The sequence below is a fragment of the Lindgomyces ingoldianus genome (genome assembly GCF_010093535.1).
Source record: "Lindgomyces ingoldianus strain ATCC 200398 unplaced genomic scaffold BDR25scaffold_37, whole genome shotgun sequence".
Classification (NCBI taxonomy): domain Eukaryota; kingdom Fungi; phylum Ascomycota; class Dothideomycetes; order Pleosporales; family Lindgomycetaceae; genus Lindgomyces; species Lindgomyces ingoldianus.
Window position 1 is genome coordinate 222,267 of NW_022985198.1, and position 16,054 is coordinate 238,320.

The window sequence follows — 16,054 nt, forward strand, 5'->3', positions numbered from 1 at the left end:
AGTTATTGAGTATAGCCCAGCCATTTTCATCTTGTCGCCCTTGGAAGTCACCACGTCCTTCTCAACGCTAAACATCAAACTTCCCACTTCCCACTCAACTCCAACATATCTTCCCCCACTCTACAGCCACACAACCTTCTTCAATCTCACCACCGTATCCATCTGCGCCTTCATTGCGCCCGGCGTTTGGGCTGCTATTAACAGCCTCGGCGTCGGCGCCGCCCCAAGCCCGTACTGCATCAACGCCGCCGACAGCATAATCTTCATGCTGAAGTTCCTGATCTGTATTTTCCGCTGTTCTCTAATCATCCGGATCGAGCTAAAGTGGGCATTTGTGTCCGGCATGATTGGATTCCCCATCTATGCCGCAAGCCTGTACCTCCATGTCAAGTATGGGATGGTGGTGAGTCATACGGCCTAGGAGAGCTATGCAAGGAGACTAGTATTCTCCGTGTTATATACCTGACGGCAGTGACGGAAGAGCTACGTATCACACTATTTACGCCCCTGTCATGCTTGAAAAATTTAGTGTATGTCCAACTAAGTTATGCAGATTCATCTCCACTCTGTGCGAGTATGAAATCATAGCTAGAGAGGTCAACACCTTTTTCTGCAGACTACTTCGTACAGAATTCCCAAACTACTGGAATATTCAGTCACTGATCGAACATATCACCTACCTGTCAAAAAAAAATTAAAATCTGGTGGGTATATTTAGATAGCTTATGACATCAATGGAAGGTTACAGCCTATGACTCGGTCTCTAGGTTCCGACAAACTCACAAACCCCTTTAGGCCCTCAAATGCTGCATAAACCCATGTGCCCAATCAATCCCAACCGCCAACCAACTCTCCTTACTCTCCTCAATAAGTCTCTCAAATGCCCTCATCGCCTCCTCTTCCCCAATCTCCAGGCTAAGTCTCTCCTGGACCTTCCTCACACTCCCCTCCCTCTCGACCTTAATATCTGGAATATTAGCTCCCTGCATCAATGCAAACAGATTCAAGATCAAATTCGCGCTCTTCCTTAACGCCGCAAAGCTCTCAAGACAGTATTCTTTGAACGATCGGTAGTTCGCGGAGGCTGGGCCACCCATACCTTCCACCATCTCCTTGCAGAGTTTCATGTTGGGCGCGAAGGGCTTGGGGTCGCGGCCGAGGATGTATCCGAAGTCGACGTGGAAGAAGGCGCCAGAGGGGGTGAGGAGAAGGTTGTCTAGATGGCGGTCGCCGACGCCTAGGATGTAGGTTATCACGCAGTAGCCCGCGCAAGATTTGATGTACGTGTCCATGGATTCTTTGCGGACGCCTAGAGGGGCAGTATCGTCAGGGTTGTTTGCGCGGAGGTAGGCGAGGAGGCTTCCTTTATATTTCGACACTGCAGCCGCGAGGGACATTGATGGGACGAATTGCAGGGCACCGGCTTGCGTCGATGTCGCGAGGATTCGGTAGGGTGTGAGTTTGAGGTCCAGGTTTTCTTTTTGTAGGAGGCGGTCCATGAGCGTTATGATCTGAATGACGAGTTGGTCCTGGCGGAGGTCGTCGCCGAATTTGAAGATTATTGGGTATTTAGTGTGGGTTGTGGTTTTGAAGTTGAGGATTAGCGGGAAGAGAGAGGATTTTAGGACATTGCAATCCTCGGGGTAGATGCCGGTAATCATGATTGAGGGATCGAGGGGAAGAGGGATGGGAGGGTCGATGTGGAGGAGCTCGTTCTTGGGGTCTGCGAGGAACTTCTTCAGACGGGTAATCTTGCGCAGGCGATCTTCTCGCGAGAGTTTGATATCCCGTGAGAGCTTGGTGAGGACCAGTAGAAGCTCGCCTTGGCGCTTGAAAGTCTCGCGTTTTTCCCTGCCTTCGGGAGTTTTGTCCAACTCTTCCATGAAGTCGAACTCGACTCTAGCGAAGAGATCGCGATGTTCCTCGGGTTGATCCCTGCTATCGTCGCTGATTTCCACCATCAGGTACCAGTGGAAGAAGTTACCAAGTGTGAAATTATTGGCTGCACGAGTGATGAGGAACTCTGCGAGAGACGAATGGGCTTCTCCAGGTGCTTCATACTTCAAGGCCTGGACAAGCTGTAAGAGGTACACCAGGAGTTCATCGTCGTCAGCTTTCTTTAATCGATCCACGGCATACCCTCTCACCAATGGAGAATCGAACTGGGGGCCTAGCAGCTCGAGGGCATCGTCGACGTCAATCTCGGCCCACTTCTCCAGCAAGGGGGCTCCTTGCCGGAGTTCGATTGGGTCTCTCCAGTTTGTAGATTTAACGAATTTGGTCAAAGCCCGCTTGTCTCTCAGCAAATAGTACCTGAACTTCCAGATCTGGTCCCGGTCATCAGTGTTGATTTCGTGCAGAGGACCGTAGGCCAAGATCTTGTTGAGCTCATCACGAATCTTCACCGTGGGCTTTCGGTCCCGATCTAGAGAGTCGGATTGCTGGCTTCGCATCAGTCTGCGGTGTTTCGACTCGGCTGGGTTATCACCCCGACCAATCTCTGGGTCGTATATTCTAATCAATCGCCCGTCATTGGCATCTCCATATGCATTGCCGTTCACGTTGATACCGGGGCCGAATGAGACTTCGGGAGGCGGTCGAAGCATGATATCGGAGTCGGCGGCCAGCTTGATGGTGGACACGGGGGGTGGAGCATACTCAGTGTCAGCGAAGACTATCGAGTGATCAAAGCGCGGAAGTTCTATGTCCAGGTAGAACAGTTCGTCGTCTGCGGGGTCGCTAGTCCGGTTGGGGGCATCGCTGGCCACATCGTTTGAGAAGGAACGATTATGCCGACGCTGCGCCGCGGCCTCGGCCCTCAGTGCCTCATTCCTTATCTTCATCATCTTCTTGAAGACCAGGCCGTCCAACCACTGATTCTGGGGGATGTCGCCCATCTCCTGCTTCTTCAACAATTCCTCGAGGCGGTGCATCTCTGCCACCTGTTCATCCACGGCATTTTCAGCCACGACGTCGTTCCTTCCCCTCCTGGCCGGTGGCAATACCCAAGGGGTGGCGGAAGAGGAAAGACCATCGGCCGCCTTGAAGCGATGCAGCCGACACCTCTGCCTGCCCTTCTGGAGCGTGTTGTCCTTGTCAAAGAGGGGTATTGTTGTGCCTCCGAATGGAACCGCGTGGAGATTGGAGTCGTTATCCTCCGCGGGCGACAGGTCCCAGACAGTTATGGCGAGTTGCGCCGTAGCGGGGAGGTTAGAATAGGTCACGGGCAGGGCCAGCCACTCGTTCCACACGCGGCTGGTTTTGAAGGACTTGTAGGCAGTTTGCACGGGGAGGGTGAGCGGCTTGCTGTCAGCCCATATCTGGGCAGTCACATATAGCTCAGAATGTGGACTGGGTACATTGTGAGAATGGACGCTTGGTCCCAAAGAGCAGGTTGGCAAACTTGATATTCGAAGCTCGGTGCCTCAGGTCCGGGCGCTTCAGCAGCACGGAGTATGGGATGGGTTTCTGGTGGCCATCCAGACGGTCGCTGCACCAAATTAATACAGGGCTAGGCACGAACATTGGGGAGGAGGGGAGGGGGGGGAGGGGGGGGGGGACACACATGCGAACATGGACGGAAAGCTGGTCTAGGGCAGAGGAAGTGGCGAAGGAGAAGGCTTCCATATCGAGGGGCGTAGTGAGAGGCGGATGCTATAGCATGCCATGGGGACTCCTCATACCGAACATGTACAGGTCACTAGGGGGGGAGGTGAGAAGATGGCAGGAAGCAGCAGGCCAGAGGGTGCGAAGCTCAAGCTCCCGCCGGGGAAATGTCGGTCAAAGCCGCTCATGGATGACGCGGACGAGTCATGGTGCCAGTCAGGGGGGCAGTCAGCCGTGCATCCTGATTCTGCTGTGCTGTTGGTACCCCCCACCCCCTAGCGCGCAGATTGCTCAGGTGAAGTCGCGCTAATTAGCTCCCCTGGCGATTTCTACGGGGCCCTTGCCCTTGTTGCCTCCGCCGCGTCGTGCTTGCCCCCAAAAGCCAGGCCCCTCAACACCAACACCGCGCTTTTGTCTCGATCCGCGATTGTGCCTTCCCTCCCTCCCCCCCCCCTGAGCGGCCGCCCACATAAGACTCTTCCGCCATGGCGCGTCTTAATGCTCATCTGTCAGCCACGCCTCAGAGCCACCGCTCATCCACCGTCGACTCGCTGTATCGCGACCCCACGCCACGGCCACATCTCAACTCTGCAAGTTCGCGACAAGCTGCCACGCTCTCCGCCATGAGCCCGGCCCGCTCGCTGAATTCCGACAAAGAGAATCAAGAGCCAGATTCGCGTGCAAACACTCCTCGGCCTACAAAAGCCAGGCGTCCCATGGCCGCATCAGCACCGCGACTGCCCACCCCTAACTCTGGCCCCGGCTCTGCCTCTGGCTCATCCTCATCTGGCGCGAACAAACGGCGGAGAACCGGTGACTACACTATCACCAACCCTACCGCTATCTCTCGACATGGTGAGGAAGACCTTCACGATGGCCGGGACGAGGTGTCAGAGCACCACGACAATGACGACGACGACGACGACGGTGAGGCTGATGGCACCAAATACTACAACCCTTGTCAGGATGTCAGGTTGCGGCAAGCCGTTCGCGCCAACATTACCAAGAATCTGCGCGAGATGGAAGGTGAGAATTGCTGTCTGGGTGTCGCCTTCCTCTTCTAACAGCCCCTTCCAGAGAACCGCGACGAGTTGATCAAGCCTGGCAATTCTGGCCTGCTAGACCACATCAAACGCGAGAACGGCCTCATGGAAAAGGTCAGACAGACATCGGATGCCGTTCAGGACGCGCGCTTCATGGTTACCGCAAGCGACTACGCCGGCAAGAAGATGAACAACTGCTTGCAGGGCAACGCCGGCGTCGGCGTTGACATAGATGTGTTTGTCTCCAAGTGCATCTTCTTCATGAGGGCAGGCGGGAGGACCGCGGAAGAGGAAGACGGTCGCGCCTCGACGCAGGAGCGTGGCCGAACACGGACTGCCGCCAACGACGACGATGAAGACGATGATTCGGGCGATGGCCTTGACTGGGCTGTCTTGGGACGTGAAGCCTGCTTTCCTTTCAACAGACGCCCCCCGACATGCAGCTTCCTCCTCGGTCCTCTTTCTGTCCAGAAACGCGCCCGCACTACTCAAGCACGCCGTGCTAGGTCGCAGAGGCAGCCTCTCGGCCCGGCTACCAAACCCCAGGAGCTCGAACAGTCGGATCTGAAGCAGTCTGAGAACTCCAATTTGACCCATCTCGTAAAGGGCATCAAGTCGCGACTGGAGAAGCACATCCAAGCCGGTACGAGGAATATCGAGGCTGAGCTTGAGGAGCTCGGCGACGAGCCCGACGATGAGGACTTCAATGCAGCCTGTAGACGGCAGCGTGTCTATCAGTCTCCCGACCAGGAGCCTTGCGTCTCACTGTTTGACTTTGTAGTAAACCCCAATTCGTTTGGACAAACCGTCGAAAATCTGTTCTACGTGAGCTTCCTCATTCGAGAGGGCAATGTCAAGGTCCTCCAGGATGAACACAGTTTACCGCTATTAGGTAAGAGTACGTCTATAATCAAATATCTCCCCAGACTAACTTCGCAAAGTACCCTCCGCACCCCACTCATTGCAAGAGCAACGAGAGCGTAATGTACAAAAGCATCAAGCCGTATTCAGTATCGACTGGCCTACCTGGAAGAAGCTCATTGAAGCCTTCGACATCAAGGAGCCGCTTATTCCCCACCGAGTGGCCGAGGAGACCAACGTCTCAGCGGGAGCCTGGTATGGCTGAATACCATCGCCTACCCTTTGGTCTTGACCGATAGCGTCAGCCCGCGGTCTAATGTCTTCTAGCTCTGTCCGACTACTTAGGTACGCTCCATTCAAAGGGGGTGTTTCGGGTACTATTTGATTGTGTAACGATGGAAGCTATATGTGTAATCCAATATCCTTTCTTGGCGCTGTGGGACTACGGGGGGGTTTAAGAGAATGATGGGCGTGATACTTCTTCTGATTCTTGCGCCTATTATTCTTATTTCTTACATCGGTACTCTGGATCTCTGGATATTTCATACCTATTTACCTCTCGATACCCGGTCTTGAATCTCATTGCGGCGCTTCTTTGCCTGCGGGGAGTAGATGGATGGGACAGATGAGGTCAATAAAGTTCTGATTTTGGAATGCATTCACCCTCTTCTGTCGTGCAAGCTGTGTGAAGTCCTTCAAGCCCTGGAGCGCGTCCTGGAATAGCTATGGGCTGAAGCCGGATGGGAAGGGCGGCACGAAGCGGTTCGGGAACGAATCGGTTCGAGAACGAATGGTCTGTTCACCTTACTGCATCCGTCTTGAAATTGAAAACTAGCTTCGGCTGCAGATGCACGCCCCTCCACTTCCAAGCCGCACTGCAGTCCAGGTGCTCTTATTCCCCTCACCTCTCAGTATCGCCAATGTACTTCTAAGCTTATAAGCTTATAAGCTTCCAAGCTTCCTCATACTCGTACCAGCTATCTTCGTATTCGTACCCCACCATCCCACTTCTCAAAGCATGAGCTACAACTCTCAATCCCCTTCCCTCAAATTCTCCAACCTTACACGATCGGTCTCGAATTTAAATTAACTTCAGCCCCCGAAGCCTTCTTGTGGATACGTGAACATCGTCACGAAGCAGACTCAGACACCCGAGAGCCGGCGGGGCACAGTCAGCCACACTGAGCCCATATTTCCTCACTTCCTGATTAAGTCAGAAAAAGCGAGCATCCATGCATCGTCAACACGATTTCAATCGCCAATGAAGAGATAAGCGCTACTACGTATACCCACATTTAGCAGGGAGTGTATAAACCGCGTGCTCGCTAGCGCTCTGCTCCCCTCCACTCCGATCTGCTTCCGTTCCTTCAACATACCATATCCCACCTCTCACCTCTACACTCCCACCCTACAATAGCCTCACTTGCCCGCCCTCCCCCCTCCCGTTCCCTAGCCCCCGAATTTTCAATGAACATCTCTATCGTCGGCGCTGGCATCGCAGGTCTAGCCGCCGCCATCGCATTACGTCGTGCAGGCCATAACGTGGAAATCTACGAAAAAAGTCAATTCAAGAATGAGATTGGGGCAGCGATTCTGTTGACGCCAAATGGGAATCGCATACTAAGGAAATGGGGATTTGATTTTGAGAGGGCGCGGCCTGTGGATTTTGGACAGTTTAGGTTAGTTTGGATGTGTGTAGAGGGGTCGAGGAATTGGTTGGTTTTAGGGAAGGAATTGAGATATAGAGGAAGTTGAAGCGGAGGGTGAAAAGGGAGTACGAGTAAAACCTAGCTGACAAGGTTATAGATTTGTCCACGGTGAGTCCCTGAAAGTTGTAATCCATGAAGATTTCTCTGGTGTAGAAAGCCGTTTCGGAGACCGCATGTGTGCATATCATCGCGTGGACCTTCATACCGGACTTCGGGACCTCGCGGAAAGGGAACGAGAAGGATGGGCACCACCTGCGAAGATTAAGCTTGGCGCCGAAGTAGTAGGTGTGGATGCGGAAAAGGGCGAGTTAACACTTTCAGACGGGATTAGAGTGGAGAAGGACTTGGTGGTGTTAGCGGATGGATGTCATGCAAGTCCACCGACATGTCCCCTAACTTCAATTGCACAGCACGCCCAGATCCTAATATTAGCAGTGTCCCTTCCTCCTCGACATTACCGGCGAAAACACCCCCAGCGTCAAAATCGGGAAAAGCGTATATAGGTGGTTAGCCCCTTTCGATAAAGTCAAAGAACACCCCGTCGCCAAACAACTTTGGGAAAACCAACCTGCAGGCTTCTGCTCCTTCTTCAACGATAACGGTATCTTCATGGTCACCTATCCATGCCGGAACTCTGAACTTCTCAACTGCGCCGTATTCCACGACACACGGCCCGACGAACGTGACAAAGATGACTGGAACGCAAACACTACCCATGAAAAAGTCCTCGAAGCGTTAGAGGGGTTTAGTGATGCTGTTAGGAATATCCCGCTCACGACTCCGCATATGAAGGCTTATACTGTCACGCAACGGCCTCCAAGTACACGTATTCACAAAGGCAAAGTGCTCGCAATAGGTGACACAGTACATCACATGCTACCCACACATGCCCAAGGCGGAGTCGCAGCCCTCGAGGACGCCGCCGCTCTGGAGGTCCTCTTCGATTCCTCCCGCTTCGCCCCCACATCCCCTCCTTCTCCCTCCACCCTCGAAGCTAGACTCAAACTCTACACAACTCTACGCCTCCCCCGCTCCGCTACAATGCAAATACTCTCATCCACAAATCCACGTTTCACAATGGCGAACCTCGCTACCAAAAACGAAGAGATCCGGAAGTTTTACCAGGGGGATCTGATTGATTGGCCGCTGGGTTGTACTAGTTGGAGTGAGCCGATACGTGAGTTTATATATGGGTATGATGTTTTTTCCGAGGCGGAGAAGGCGATGGAGTTTAGGGAGAGGGATGATGGAAAGGTGCCTGATGGCGTGCTTAAATGGTTTGGAGAGGTGGATGAGAAGTGGACAAGGAGTGAGTATGCGGGTTTGGCATAGGAGTTGTTAGGGCGGGATTTAGGTCGGGGTCTATAAGGGTGACTAATAGTGGTAGGAATGTAGTAGCCATAATTGACTGTAGGTTGTGCGACGTTGGGCAATGAAATTGTGAGCGTTTCTGAGCGATATCGCTGCTTCTGATATTATGTCAGTTACAAAGGCGTCCACCAGCACTGAGGGATAGAATTCCTTGATCAGTGTATGCCATTGCATCGTTTCCTTACCGGTCAGAAACGCCATAATATGTCTTGGTCACCAATATGTTGGGCAGCGGCGAGATGTCCCTTAAACTTCCTTATTTCTTTGTCCGCACCTCTAAAGCCAGAATTACACGCAAGCAAACGAAACGCAACTCATTTGTCCCCAAACAAACGTGGAAAAAATACGCCAATTTCCCATCTTCATCACGAACGGTATGGTTCCAAGTTGGCTCACTTCGCTAAAAACTAGGAGGTTTACAGGGAGATTCATATAAGGGAAGTCCTCATCCCCAAGTTCAAATATATGGTAAGTTCTTCTTCTCTTTTCGTGATTGTAGCTTCGTCTTGTTGATAGATTTGATGAGCCTTTAGAAGTGTAAAGAAGCTGCCCTGTCGAAGCTAAGTTTTGGTGAATTCTGGACAGGCTTGAAGCTTGTACGGGTACACCCAACCATTGTCAACGCCAAGGGTAATAGTGACACTATCTTATCAAACACCTTTCTTGTCATTGTTGTAACATCGTGAAGCCCCGGGATAAGGAATATCTGAAATCGATGCTAAAGGAAGGCTCGATTTTGGGGATACTTTAACTAGTCCGATCCATTGCGTAGGTAGCACTTTCGCCGGTTCCCCTTTCTTGCTTCCTCAGCCAAAACAGAATCCTATATTACCCTATGTTTGGGGTATATAAGCCCCCCATCCTTCAGCCTATTTACCCTCCTGTCCTCCTACACGCCCTGGTCTTCGACACTCGAACATCGGTTTGGAAAATGCAAAAGCCGTCAAATATGGTCCCAGCCTCTAAATGAGATGAAGGCAGAACTCATATTCTGGTCGCCGTGGATCAACCTTCCTACACTTGTCTTACTTTTCTAAACAATCCAAACTCTCGATTCGGAGCAGTTTGGGGGCTTTGAGGCTCCAGCTCGACGCTTGTTTAGTCAGTTAACGCGTTCCTAGCTTTCGACAAAGTCACCGTACAACTTCGAGATGTCGTCCCAACGCACGACTATGTCTATACATCATCATGTCACCTCCAAGCTCCGCAGACTCACCGTTGGTACCGCTGCTGACCGACCGAAAGATGTACACAAGGCCTGTCACGTCCTCATGCTTCTCGAGCCCGTTACGGCCGATCTCATGTACTAAGCAGCAGCCAGATGTCCAGTATCAGCTCGTGGAAGGGGAATACGGTAGTTAGGGGTACCCAAGATGAGATGGGGTAAGGGGGCCTTGGATATAGTAGGCATAGCAGCAGACGGTATAGAATTAGCATGATATCGAGATCGAAGCCCGCGCTTCGGAAAGTAGGTTGAATGTCACTAGCAGAACGCGGTCGCTGCAATTACATACAAGGCAGAAAGGCTCTGCATATCTTAGTGATATACGGATTAGTTGTTACCCTGTCAACAACGAACGGCTCCTTATATAAGCACTATAAACTTTAGCGCCGTAGAAATGTGCTTTAGTTTAAATTCTTAGGGTCATGAGGAGTTCTTATCGTTCATGTTCATGAGGGCTAGGTACGGTAGATCTAACAGTCGGTAGCTATACCCAGTACAGCACTGCACTATCTAGGACGTTAATGGCCACCCTTAAGCTGGAGCGGGTCGTCGACCTCCCCGCTAGCAGTAGCGATGTTAAGTGCTAACTTAGATCAACTGCTAGATGGTATTTATAAGCATGCTCATGCAGCTTGACTATTTTATATATGTACTAGCTTCTGCCTTCTGCTTTAAACAAGAACTAATTTTCTAAGCTACTGGAACTTTTGTTCCATAAGTAGTCTCTTGAAGGCGAAAACTAGGACATTTGTAAGCGGACAACATAAAGACAGATAGTCCTTTTGAGCGCCAACCTTTACATCCTCCAGCTTCCATCTATTAAGAGTCTCTAGTGATTGCTGTAGTTGGATAGGTTGTTCTATAAAATAGCCTCGTTGTTGCACCCTGTAACGTAGATTTAAGATTGGCCATGCTGGTTAGCGTGTCTGGATGCTCTCGCCAAGCACCGTCGAACTAGAGCATAGACTAGTTCTCCTCCTGAGCCTTCATTCCTTCACAAAGACGTTAGAGTTTAATCAGGGACGTCCTTGGGCTCAGCCTTATACTCTAACATAAGCGCCTAGTTCATTATTTTATAAACATGGAAGGAATATGTTGCATCAGCCTTTTTAATTGCTTGGGGTTTGCTTCTTGTTACGCAAAATTTACACTGAGCGCTCAAACCTATCACGCTTCCTGATAGAAAGAGAGAAGTGATTGGATTGTAAAATTAGCCTCTCCACTTTGTACTCCCGCAATCACAAGAGAAAAATGACACGTTGCTTATTAGCTAGTCTGAGTAACCATCAAGTCGACATTTATAAAACTTGTTTCCAACCCCTACTTCCAATATTTTGCATCTTATGATCATAGTCTCATTTTCTGAATTCCATTTTGGACTACGGAGCGAGAGTCAGAACACGCGTCAACATGCAGAGCATGAACGGCAGCTCAATGTATGCTTTAAGAGATGTCCCAGGGAAGGGCAAAGGCCTCGTCGCGATCGAAAATATCCCCAAAGGCACGCGAATTCTTTCGGAACAGCCAGTTATCACGACACCCGAACGCCAACAGGACGATGAGTGGCTAAAGAGACACATATCCCAGCAAGTCGATTCCCTTAGTGAACACCAACGACAATCATTCTTCTCCTTGTACAACCTCTATCCATACCAAAATGTCGCCGAGCAGTCTCTCGGTATCATTCGAACGAACGGCCTCCCCATCGAGGCCAACGGAATCGAAGGGGGAGTCTTCCTTGACGCCTGCCGCATCAACCACGACTGCGATAACAATGCACAGAAACACTGGAATCAGTCCATCAAACGACACACTGTCCATGCTTTGAGAGACATTCCCAAGGGCGAGGAGATCACAATATATTACCTGCGTCTCGATAGCAACCGCGCAATCCGCCAAAAAAAACTCCAGGACAAGTTTGGATTTCTATGTTCCTGCCGTCTGTGCTCTTTACCAACACAGCAGAGCCAGGAAAATGATAAAAGGTTGGAGAGAATTGCCCAGCTGGATGATCTCATTGGCCGCGACGGTATGCAGTTGAACTTTTGGCTACGAACCCTTCGCTATGTTGATGAACGGGTCCGTCTCTACAATGAACAAGGACCAGGCAACTCTGGTCTGCCGCGCGCGTACCTCGATGCCGCTCAAATTGCTATCGCCAATGGTGACTTGGCAAGAGGACGCATCTTTGCAGAGAGGGCAGTGGAAGGATGGCGGACGGCCTGTGGCAGTGACAGCAAAGAGGTGATTGAGCACCGTTCAATAGCACAAGACCCCGCCAAACTCCATCTATACGGACTTTCCATGAAGTGGAAGACATCTGAGGAGGAGGTTCCACAGGGACTTGACCCGAACGACTTCGACGACTGGCTCTGGAAGAGAGAGAAGCCAAAGAAGGTTGAGCAATTGGGACAGTTGACAGATCTTCGCAACCGCGAGATCTTCCCTAGCTTCGCTGCTCTCCCAAATAGCAATAAGGTTGATTTAGACTTCTATGAGAAAGTCGATGATACCTATCAACCGCTACGTCTCTGGTGCTTCCTGGGAGAAATTGTCGACTCCATCACGCTTCATCATCTAGAGTTGACGCTCACGGATATCGACGATAAGAAAATCCCACTGCACTTCAATACTGATGGCCGAGGCAGAGAATTGGCACCTGCGCAGATTCAAAAGGGGCATACGGTTGCGGTTCTTCATGCACAACGTCGCGTATTTATGTATGGGGATCCTGGTATTGGTCTTGGGGATCCCCAGATGCTCAAGGTACGTACTGCCAATCCTTACAATCCAGCTTCGTTAGGTTTGCTGACGTAGTTCGACTCACGAAGATCTTCCCAGTGTCACTAAAGAAGTTGCTGGAGTTGAACGACCAGGTTCAAAAATTTTCGACGAAAGTTGATGGAATCAGAACGTGCCATGGGTGCAGCAAGAAGGCAGCCTCCTTGAACCGATGCGGAAAGTGCCTGTTATTCTGGTATTGTGATAGTGTAAGTCTGCAATCGATGCTTCCTGTAATTTTGAGGACGTTACTAAAAAATTTTATTGCCAGGGCTGTCAGAGAACTGGTTGGAGCGAGAGAGGCCACAAGGCTAATTGTAAGCTGCTAAGAGACCCTGGCTTGCGAGGGTTGTTTTTCCTCAAATGGGACTAGGGAATGAATCAACACTTACTTCTTGGGCACGTGTTATTTCTTTCCCATAGGGAGGGCCCACTAATTAAGTCCATCATATTGGCATGGTTGCTTTAACCGACCCTTTCCGGCCATATTTGGTATCAAAGCCCGCAACTATTTGCACCCTAGCGTTCAAATCCAAATGGAAACCTTCTGTTAGCCGGGCCAACCTCTTCCCCTTCTCTGAATAAGTGACTCCGACAATGACCCTAGGGTACTGTGCATTAATGTACCAGAAAGAAACATCCAGCTCGTGCTTCGGCTTCGTGTTGGGAGGAGCACTGTCGACTGGGAAATAGATCTTTGTAAAACCAGCCTGATTCACACTCCAGGCAAAAGCGCTGCGCCACCGGATGCTTCAAGAATCGAATTCAGCTAGCTATATGTGGCATCCTCAATACGAAAAGTGAACAGTTCGTGTACGGCTGTAGGCATACGAACGACAAGCCATTTGCTTTCTCCGTTATAATCATACCTGCCAATTCCAGTCGCTAGCCTCCATGCTCACTGTGTCTAGAGCACTCCCACCCTATCTTGCCTTTACCGTAACCCAATAAATCATTGTTCTGCTCAATTCAAAGCCCTATCTCCTCATACTCTCCTTTGGCAAGCTGAAACTCTATCTGCGGTGAGGACTCGATGGACTTGCGCGGACGCCTTTTTGTCGGTCAGCGGAGGCGTTAAAAAGTCCCTCGCAACGCTTGTAGGCGATGCCCGTGCGATAACTGTATCACCAAAATATGCGGAGCCTTTCCACCTTTGTATATACTTGAAACGACGGCGTCATACCAGCGACACTCAACCTACTTTCTGAAGCGTAGGCTTCGATCTCTAGAGCCACCCACTCCATCTTATCTTATACCTCACCTATCTCATCGTATTCCCCTTTAATGGGCCGAGACTAGATATCCGGTTGCTGCTTTGTATAGGGATCTGTTATGACCGGCTCAGAAGTACAAGGATGCGGTAGGCTTGAGTAGGTTCTTTGGTAGGCGGAGAGAACAACAGCGGGTTTTAGAGCTTAATGGCGATGTGATGGTATGTCTCCAGGTGACAGAAGCTATAGTAGACATAGTCGTGCATTAGACTGCATCTTGAAGTTGTGTTAGGGTTATGCGCTATAAGAACAACTATTCTCTTTTGCTAATCAACACTTGTATCTGTTAACAATGAAGAACTTATTGCATGAGAAAAGCTATTATAAGTAGAGCAAAGTACATACTTTAGTAGTGCTGATGCAACTTTTAGAGATGTAGTAAAGCTATTGCAAAAAGAAAGCATTACTAAATGTAACTTAAATAAACACTTAACACTGTACCATTTTTTAAAAGAAACTTTGTATAACCTTTTTTGTTAAAAAAAGGTAGATAATATATAAAAGTTACTATAAAAATAAAATTTTTGTTTCAAGTATAATTAAGCAAATCTTCTCTATTAAGCATTTAATATTATAAAGTATTTAAACAGGCAAGCAAGTGAGTTAGCTTCACTACACGTTGTGTACAAGCCCTTAGGGTACTCAGGGGTTGGATGGCTGTAACATAACCGTGATATCTAGCCGGCTCGGTGATCTATTACGTTAGTAGTGAGCTAGAACCTAACTCCTCTATGTCTAAAATTACAGACAAGGAAGTCGTGTTAGAAGAAGAATTCTAGAACAGCTTGCAATATACTATATAGGAGGAGAAAGGACTAAGTAAAACATCTACTAACTAAATTCTAGAAGCACCTCTACAACCCTACTCTAGAGAACAGAAGAAAGCTGTACTAGCGTCTTAAGTAGGGAGCAGAGGATTCTAACAAAAAACTCTATAAAGAAGATAAGAAACTCTAGTAGATAGAAGACTCTATAACACTTTAAAAACAAAGTGTCTACTTTACGATAGTAACATGTTACAGAAAACACTCTACTTGCAGTGGCTGTGCACAGTCTTAACAAGGGGGCCGACCTTAGCTCTGCAGCCTTGCGATCTAATTCAACGTGGCCCTGCCTCCAGTTACTGCAACGAACTCACCTCTTGCGGAATTCGCCGCCTCACAAGAACAGGGCGGGAGCGGCTCCGCCATCATCCCTACTAGGTAGTGGGCCGCCTATATGCTTACACAGCTGCTAACATGCTGAATAGGTACCCCAAGTGGCAAGGGTACTCTAACACCTGTGTTGCCACCGGCACTATCTAATAATCTGGAAGTCTTCGGCTGAGACCTTGTCTAACTAGGTGACAGAGCCAGCTGTCACGCCTTGCTCATTCTTAATGCCCGTTGTAAACCCTCGTACGGACTTTCCAGTCACCTCAAACGCATCACATCCCCATGCGCTTTTATTGTTATGCCCTAGTACTTGATCGAAGTATGTTTTAGAACCAAAAGTCTTCAAATAGCATAAATCATACGATTACTTCCGCTCCCACCCGAGCTTTTGCAATACCCTGTGCCGTTTAGAAGCCAACTTGACCGGCTTTGCGGATGATTCAAAAAATGTTTCTGCATGCACATGCTCCTGTACTGGCACGCTCTCGCTCATAGACCCGATATATTCTCTCTCTTCACCCAAAGCAGCAAGAGTATCGCGTAAAGTCTTACACTTTATATGGTCTTTCCCTAGCACCTTTTCATATCCTGAGAGAGCTTTGGAATACCAGATTTTAGCATCCTCGGCACGGCATTGGTCCTTGGAGAGGGAAGCAAACCCCCACATAGTATTCAGCGCTGGGATATAAGTAGAGAGGCGGTCAAGCCCGATTGCATTCTCGTATCCTCGCAGCGCCCGCTGGTACATCTCCTCTGCCTCGTCTATCCTGCCTAGGTCCGCGTAGAGAACGCCTAAGTTGTTGACCGTGTCGAGTGTCGATGTATGCTCAAATCCCCATGCCTTCTCCTTTCCCCGCAGCGCCCGCTGGTACATCTCCTCTGCCTTTTCCATCCTGCCTAGGTTCGCATAGAGGTTTCCTAAGTTGTTGACCGTGTCGAGTGTCGATGTATGTTCAGATCCCCATGCCTTCTCCTTTCCTCGCAGCGCCCGCTGGTGCATCTCCTCTGCCTCGTCCATCCTGCCTAGGTCCGC

The 16,054-nt window shown here is 50.0% G+C and overlaps 6 protein-coding genes across 6 annotated transcripts in view; 3 read left to right on the plus strand and 3 right to left on the minus strand.

The window, feature by feature from the left end:
- Window positions 1-736: 736 nt before the first annotated feature.
- BDR25DRAFT_269762 (phosphatidylinositol 3-kinase) lies at window positions 737-3,699 on the minus strand. Its single transcript, XM_033687175.1, has 3 exons — window positions 3,566-3,699; window positions 3,404-3,490; window positions 737-3,351 (listed from the first exon to the last, which is right to left on the minus strand). Exons 1-3 carry the CDS (start codon window positions 3,625-3,627, stop codon window positions 792-794), a joined length of 2,709 nt encoding a protein of 902 aa, XP_033542539.1. The 5' UTR covers window positions 3,628-3,699; the 3' UTR covers window positions 737-791.
- Window positions 3,700-4,064: 365 nt separating this feature from the next.
- BDR25DRAFT_336817 (Nse4-domain-containing protein) lies at window positions 4,065-6,140 on the plus strand. The gene is made up of 3 exons (XM_033693137.1): window positions 4,065-4,632; window positions 4,684-5,541; window positions 5,591-6,140. Exons 1-3 carry the CDS (start codon window positions 4,092-4,094, stop codon window positions 5,773-5,775), a joined length of 1,584 nt encoding a protein of 527 aa, XP_033542540.1. The 5' UTR covers window positions 4,065-4,091; the 3' UTR covers window positions 5,776-6,140.
- Window positions 6,141-6,871: 731 nt separating this feature from the next.
- Window positions 6,872-8,660, plus strand: BDR25DRAFT_306493 (FAD/NAD(P)-binding domain-containing protein). Its single transcript, XM_033690637.1, has 3 exons — window positions 6,872-7,189; window positions 7,317-7,590; window positions 7,655-8,660. Exons 1-3 carry the CDS (start codon window positions 6,978-6,980, stop codon window positions 8,549-8,551), a joined length of 1,383 nt encoding a protein of 460 aa, XP_033542541.1. The 5' UTR covers window positions 6,872-6,977; the 3' UTR covers window positions 8,552-8,660.
- Window positions 8,661-11,225: 2,565 nt separating this feature from the next.
- Window positions 11,226-12,969, plus strand: BDR25DRAFT_378364 (SET domain-containing protein; the record flags this gene model as incomplete). Its single annotated transcript, XM_033697540.1, has 3 exons — window positions 11,226-12,581; window positions 12,647-12,805; window positions 12,868-12,969. The coding sequence occupies 3 exons, from the start codon at window positions 11,226-11,228 to the stop codon at window positions 12,967-12,969; spliced, it is 1,617 nt and encodes a 538-aa protein (XP_033542542.1).
- A 73-nt stretch (window positions 12,970-13,042) lies between these two features.
- Window positions 13,043-14,083, minus strand: BDR25DRAFT_360220 (uncharacterized protein; the record flags this gene model as incomplete). Its single annotated transcript, XM_033696212.1, has 8 exons — window positions 13,043-13,346; window positions 13,403-13,493; window positions 13,535-13,559; window positions 13,588-13,690; window positions 13,725-13,821; window positions 13,858-13,891; window positions 13,934-14,010; window positions 14,062-14,083. The coding sequence occupies 8 exons, from the start codon at window positions 14,081-14,083 to the stop codon at window positions 13,043-13,045; spliced, it is 753 nt and encodes a 250-aa protein (XP_033542543.1).
- A 1,094-nt stretch (window positions 14,084-15,177) lies between these two features.
- Window positions 15,178-16,054, minus strand: part of BDR25DRAFT_269768 (TPR-like protein) — a 4,822-nt gene continuing 3,945 nt past the window's right edge. Inside the window, exon 10 of the mRNA XM_033687176.1 lies at window positions 15,178-16,021. Within this exon, the coding sequence (XP_033542544.1) occupies window positions 15,386-16,021 (636 nt within the window). The 3' untranslated portion in view covers window positions 15,178-15,385. The remainder of the gene's footprint in view (window positions 16,022-16,054) is intronic.

What these genes read in the sequence shown, in the direction of transcription:
- BDR25DRAFT_269762 (XM_033687175.1), bottom strand. Translation starts at nt 3,627, where the DNA reads ATGGAAGCCTTCTCCTTCGCCACTTCCTCTGCCCTAGACCAGCTTTCC. An exon ending in CTTTCCGTCCATGTTCGCAT is followed by an intron (nt 3,491 to 3,565) that starts GTGTGTCCCCCC and finishes AATTTGGTGCAG; the next exon opens with CGACCGTCTGGATGGCCACC. An exon ending in CACCGAGCTTCGAATATCAA is followed by an intron (nt 3,352 to 3,403) that starts GTTTGCCAACCT and finishes CAATGTACCCAG; the next exon opens with TCCACATTCTGAGCTATATG.
- BDR25DRAFT_336817 (XM_033693137.1), top strand. Translation starts at nt 4,092, where the DNA reads ATGGCGCGTCTTAATGCTCATCTGTCAGCCACGCCTCAGAGCCACCGC. An exon ending in GAATCTGCGCGAGATGGAAG is followed by an intron (nt 4,633 to 4,683) that starts GTGAGAATTGCT and finishes AGCCCCTTCCAG; the next exon opens with AGAACCGCGACGAGTTGATC. An exon ending in ACACAGTTTACCGCTATTAG is followed by an intron (nt 5,542 to 5,590) that starts GTAAGAGTACGT and finishes AACTTCGCAAAG; the next exon opens with TACCCTCCGCACCCCACTCA.
- BDR25DRAFT_306493 (XM_033690637.1), top strand. Translation starts at nt 6,978, where the DNA reads ATGAACATCTCTATCGTCGGCGCTGGCATCGCAGGTCTAGCCGCCGCC. An exon ending in GTGGATTTTGGACAGTTTAG is followed by an intron (nt 7,190 to 7,316) that starts GTTAGTTTGGAT and finishes ACAAGGTTATAG; the next exon opens with ATTTGTCCACGGTGAGTCCC. An exon ending in TGTTAGCGGATGGATGTCAT is followed by an intron (nt 7,591 to 7,654) that starts GCAAGTCCACCG and finishes TAATATTAGCAG; the next exon opens with TGTCCCTTCCTCCTCGACAT.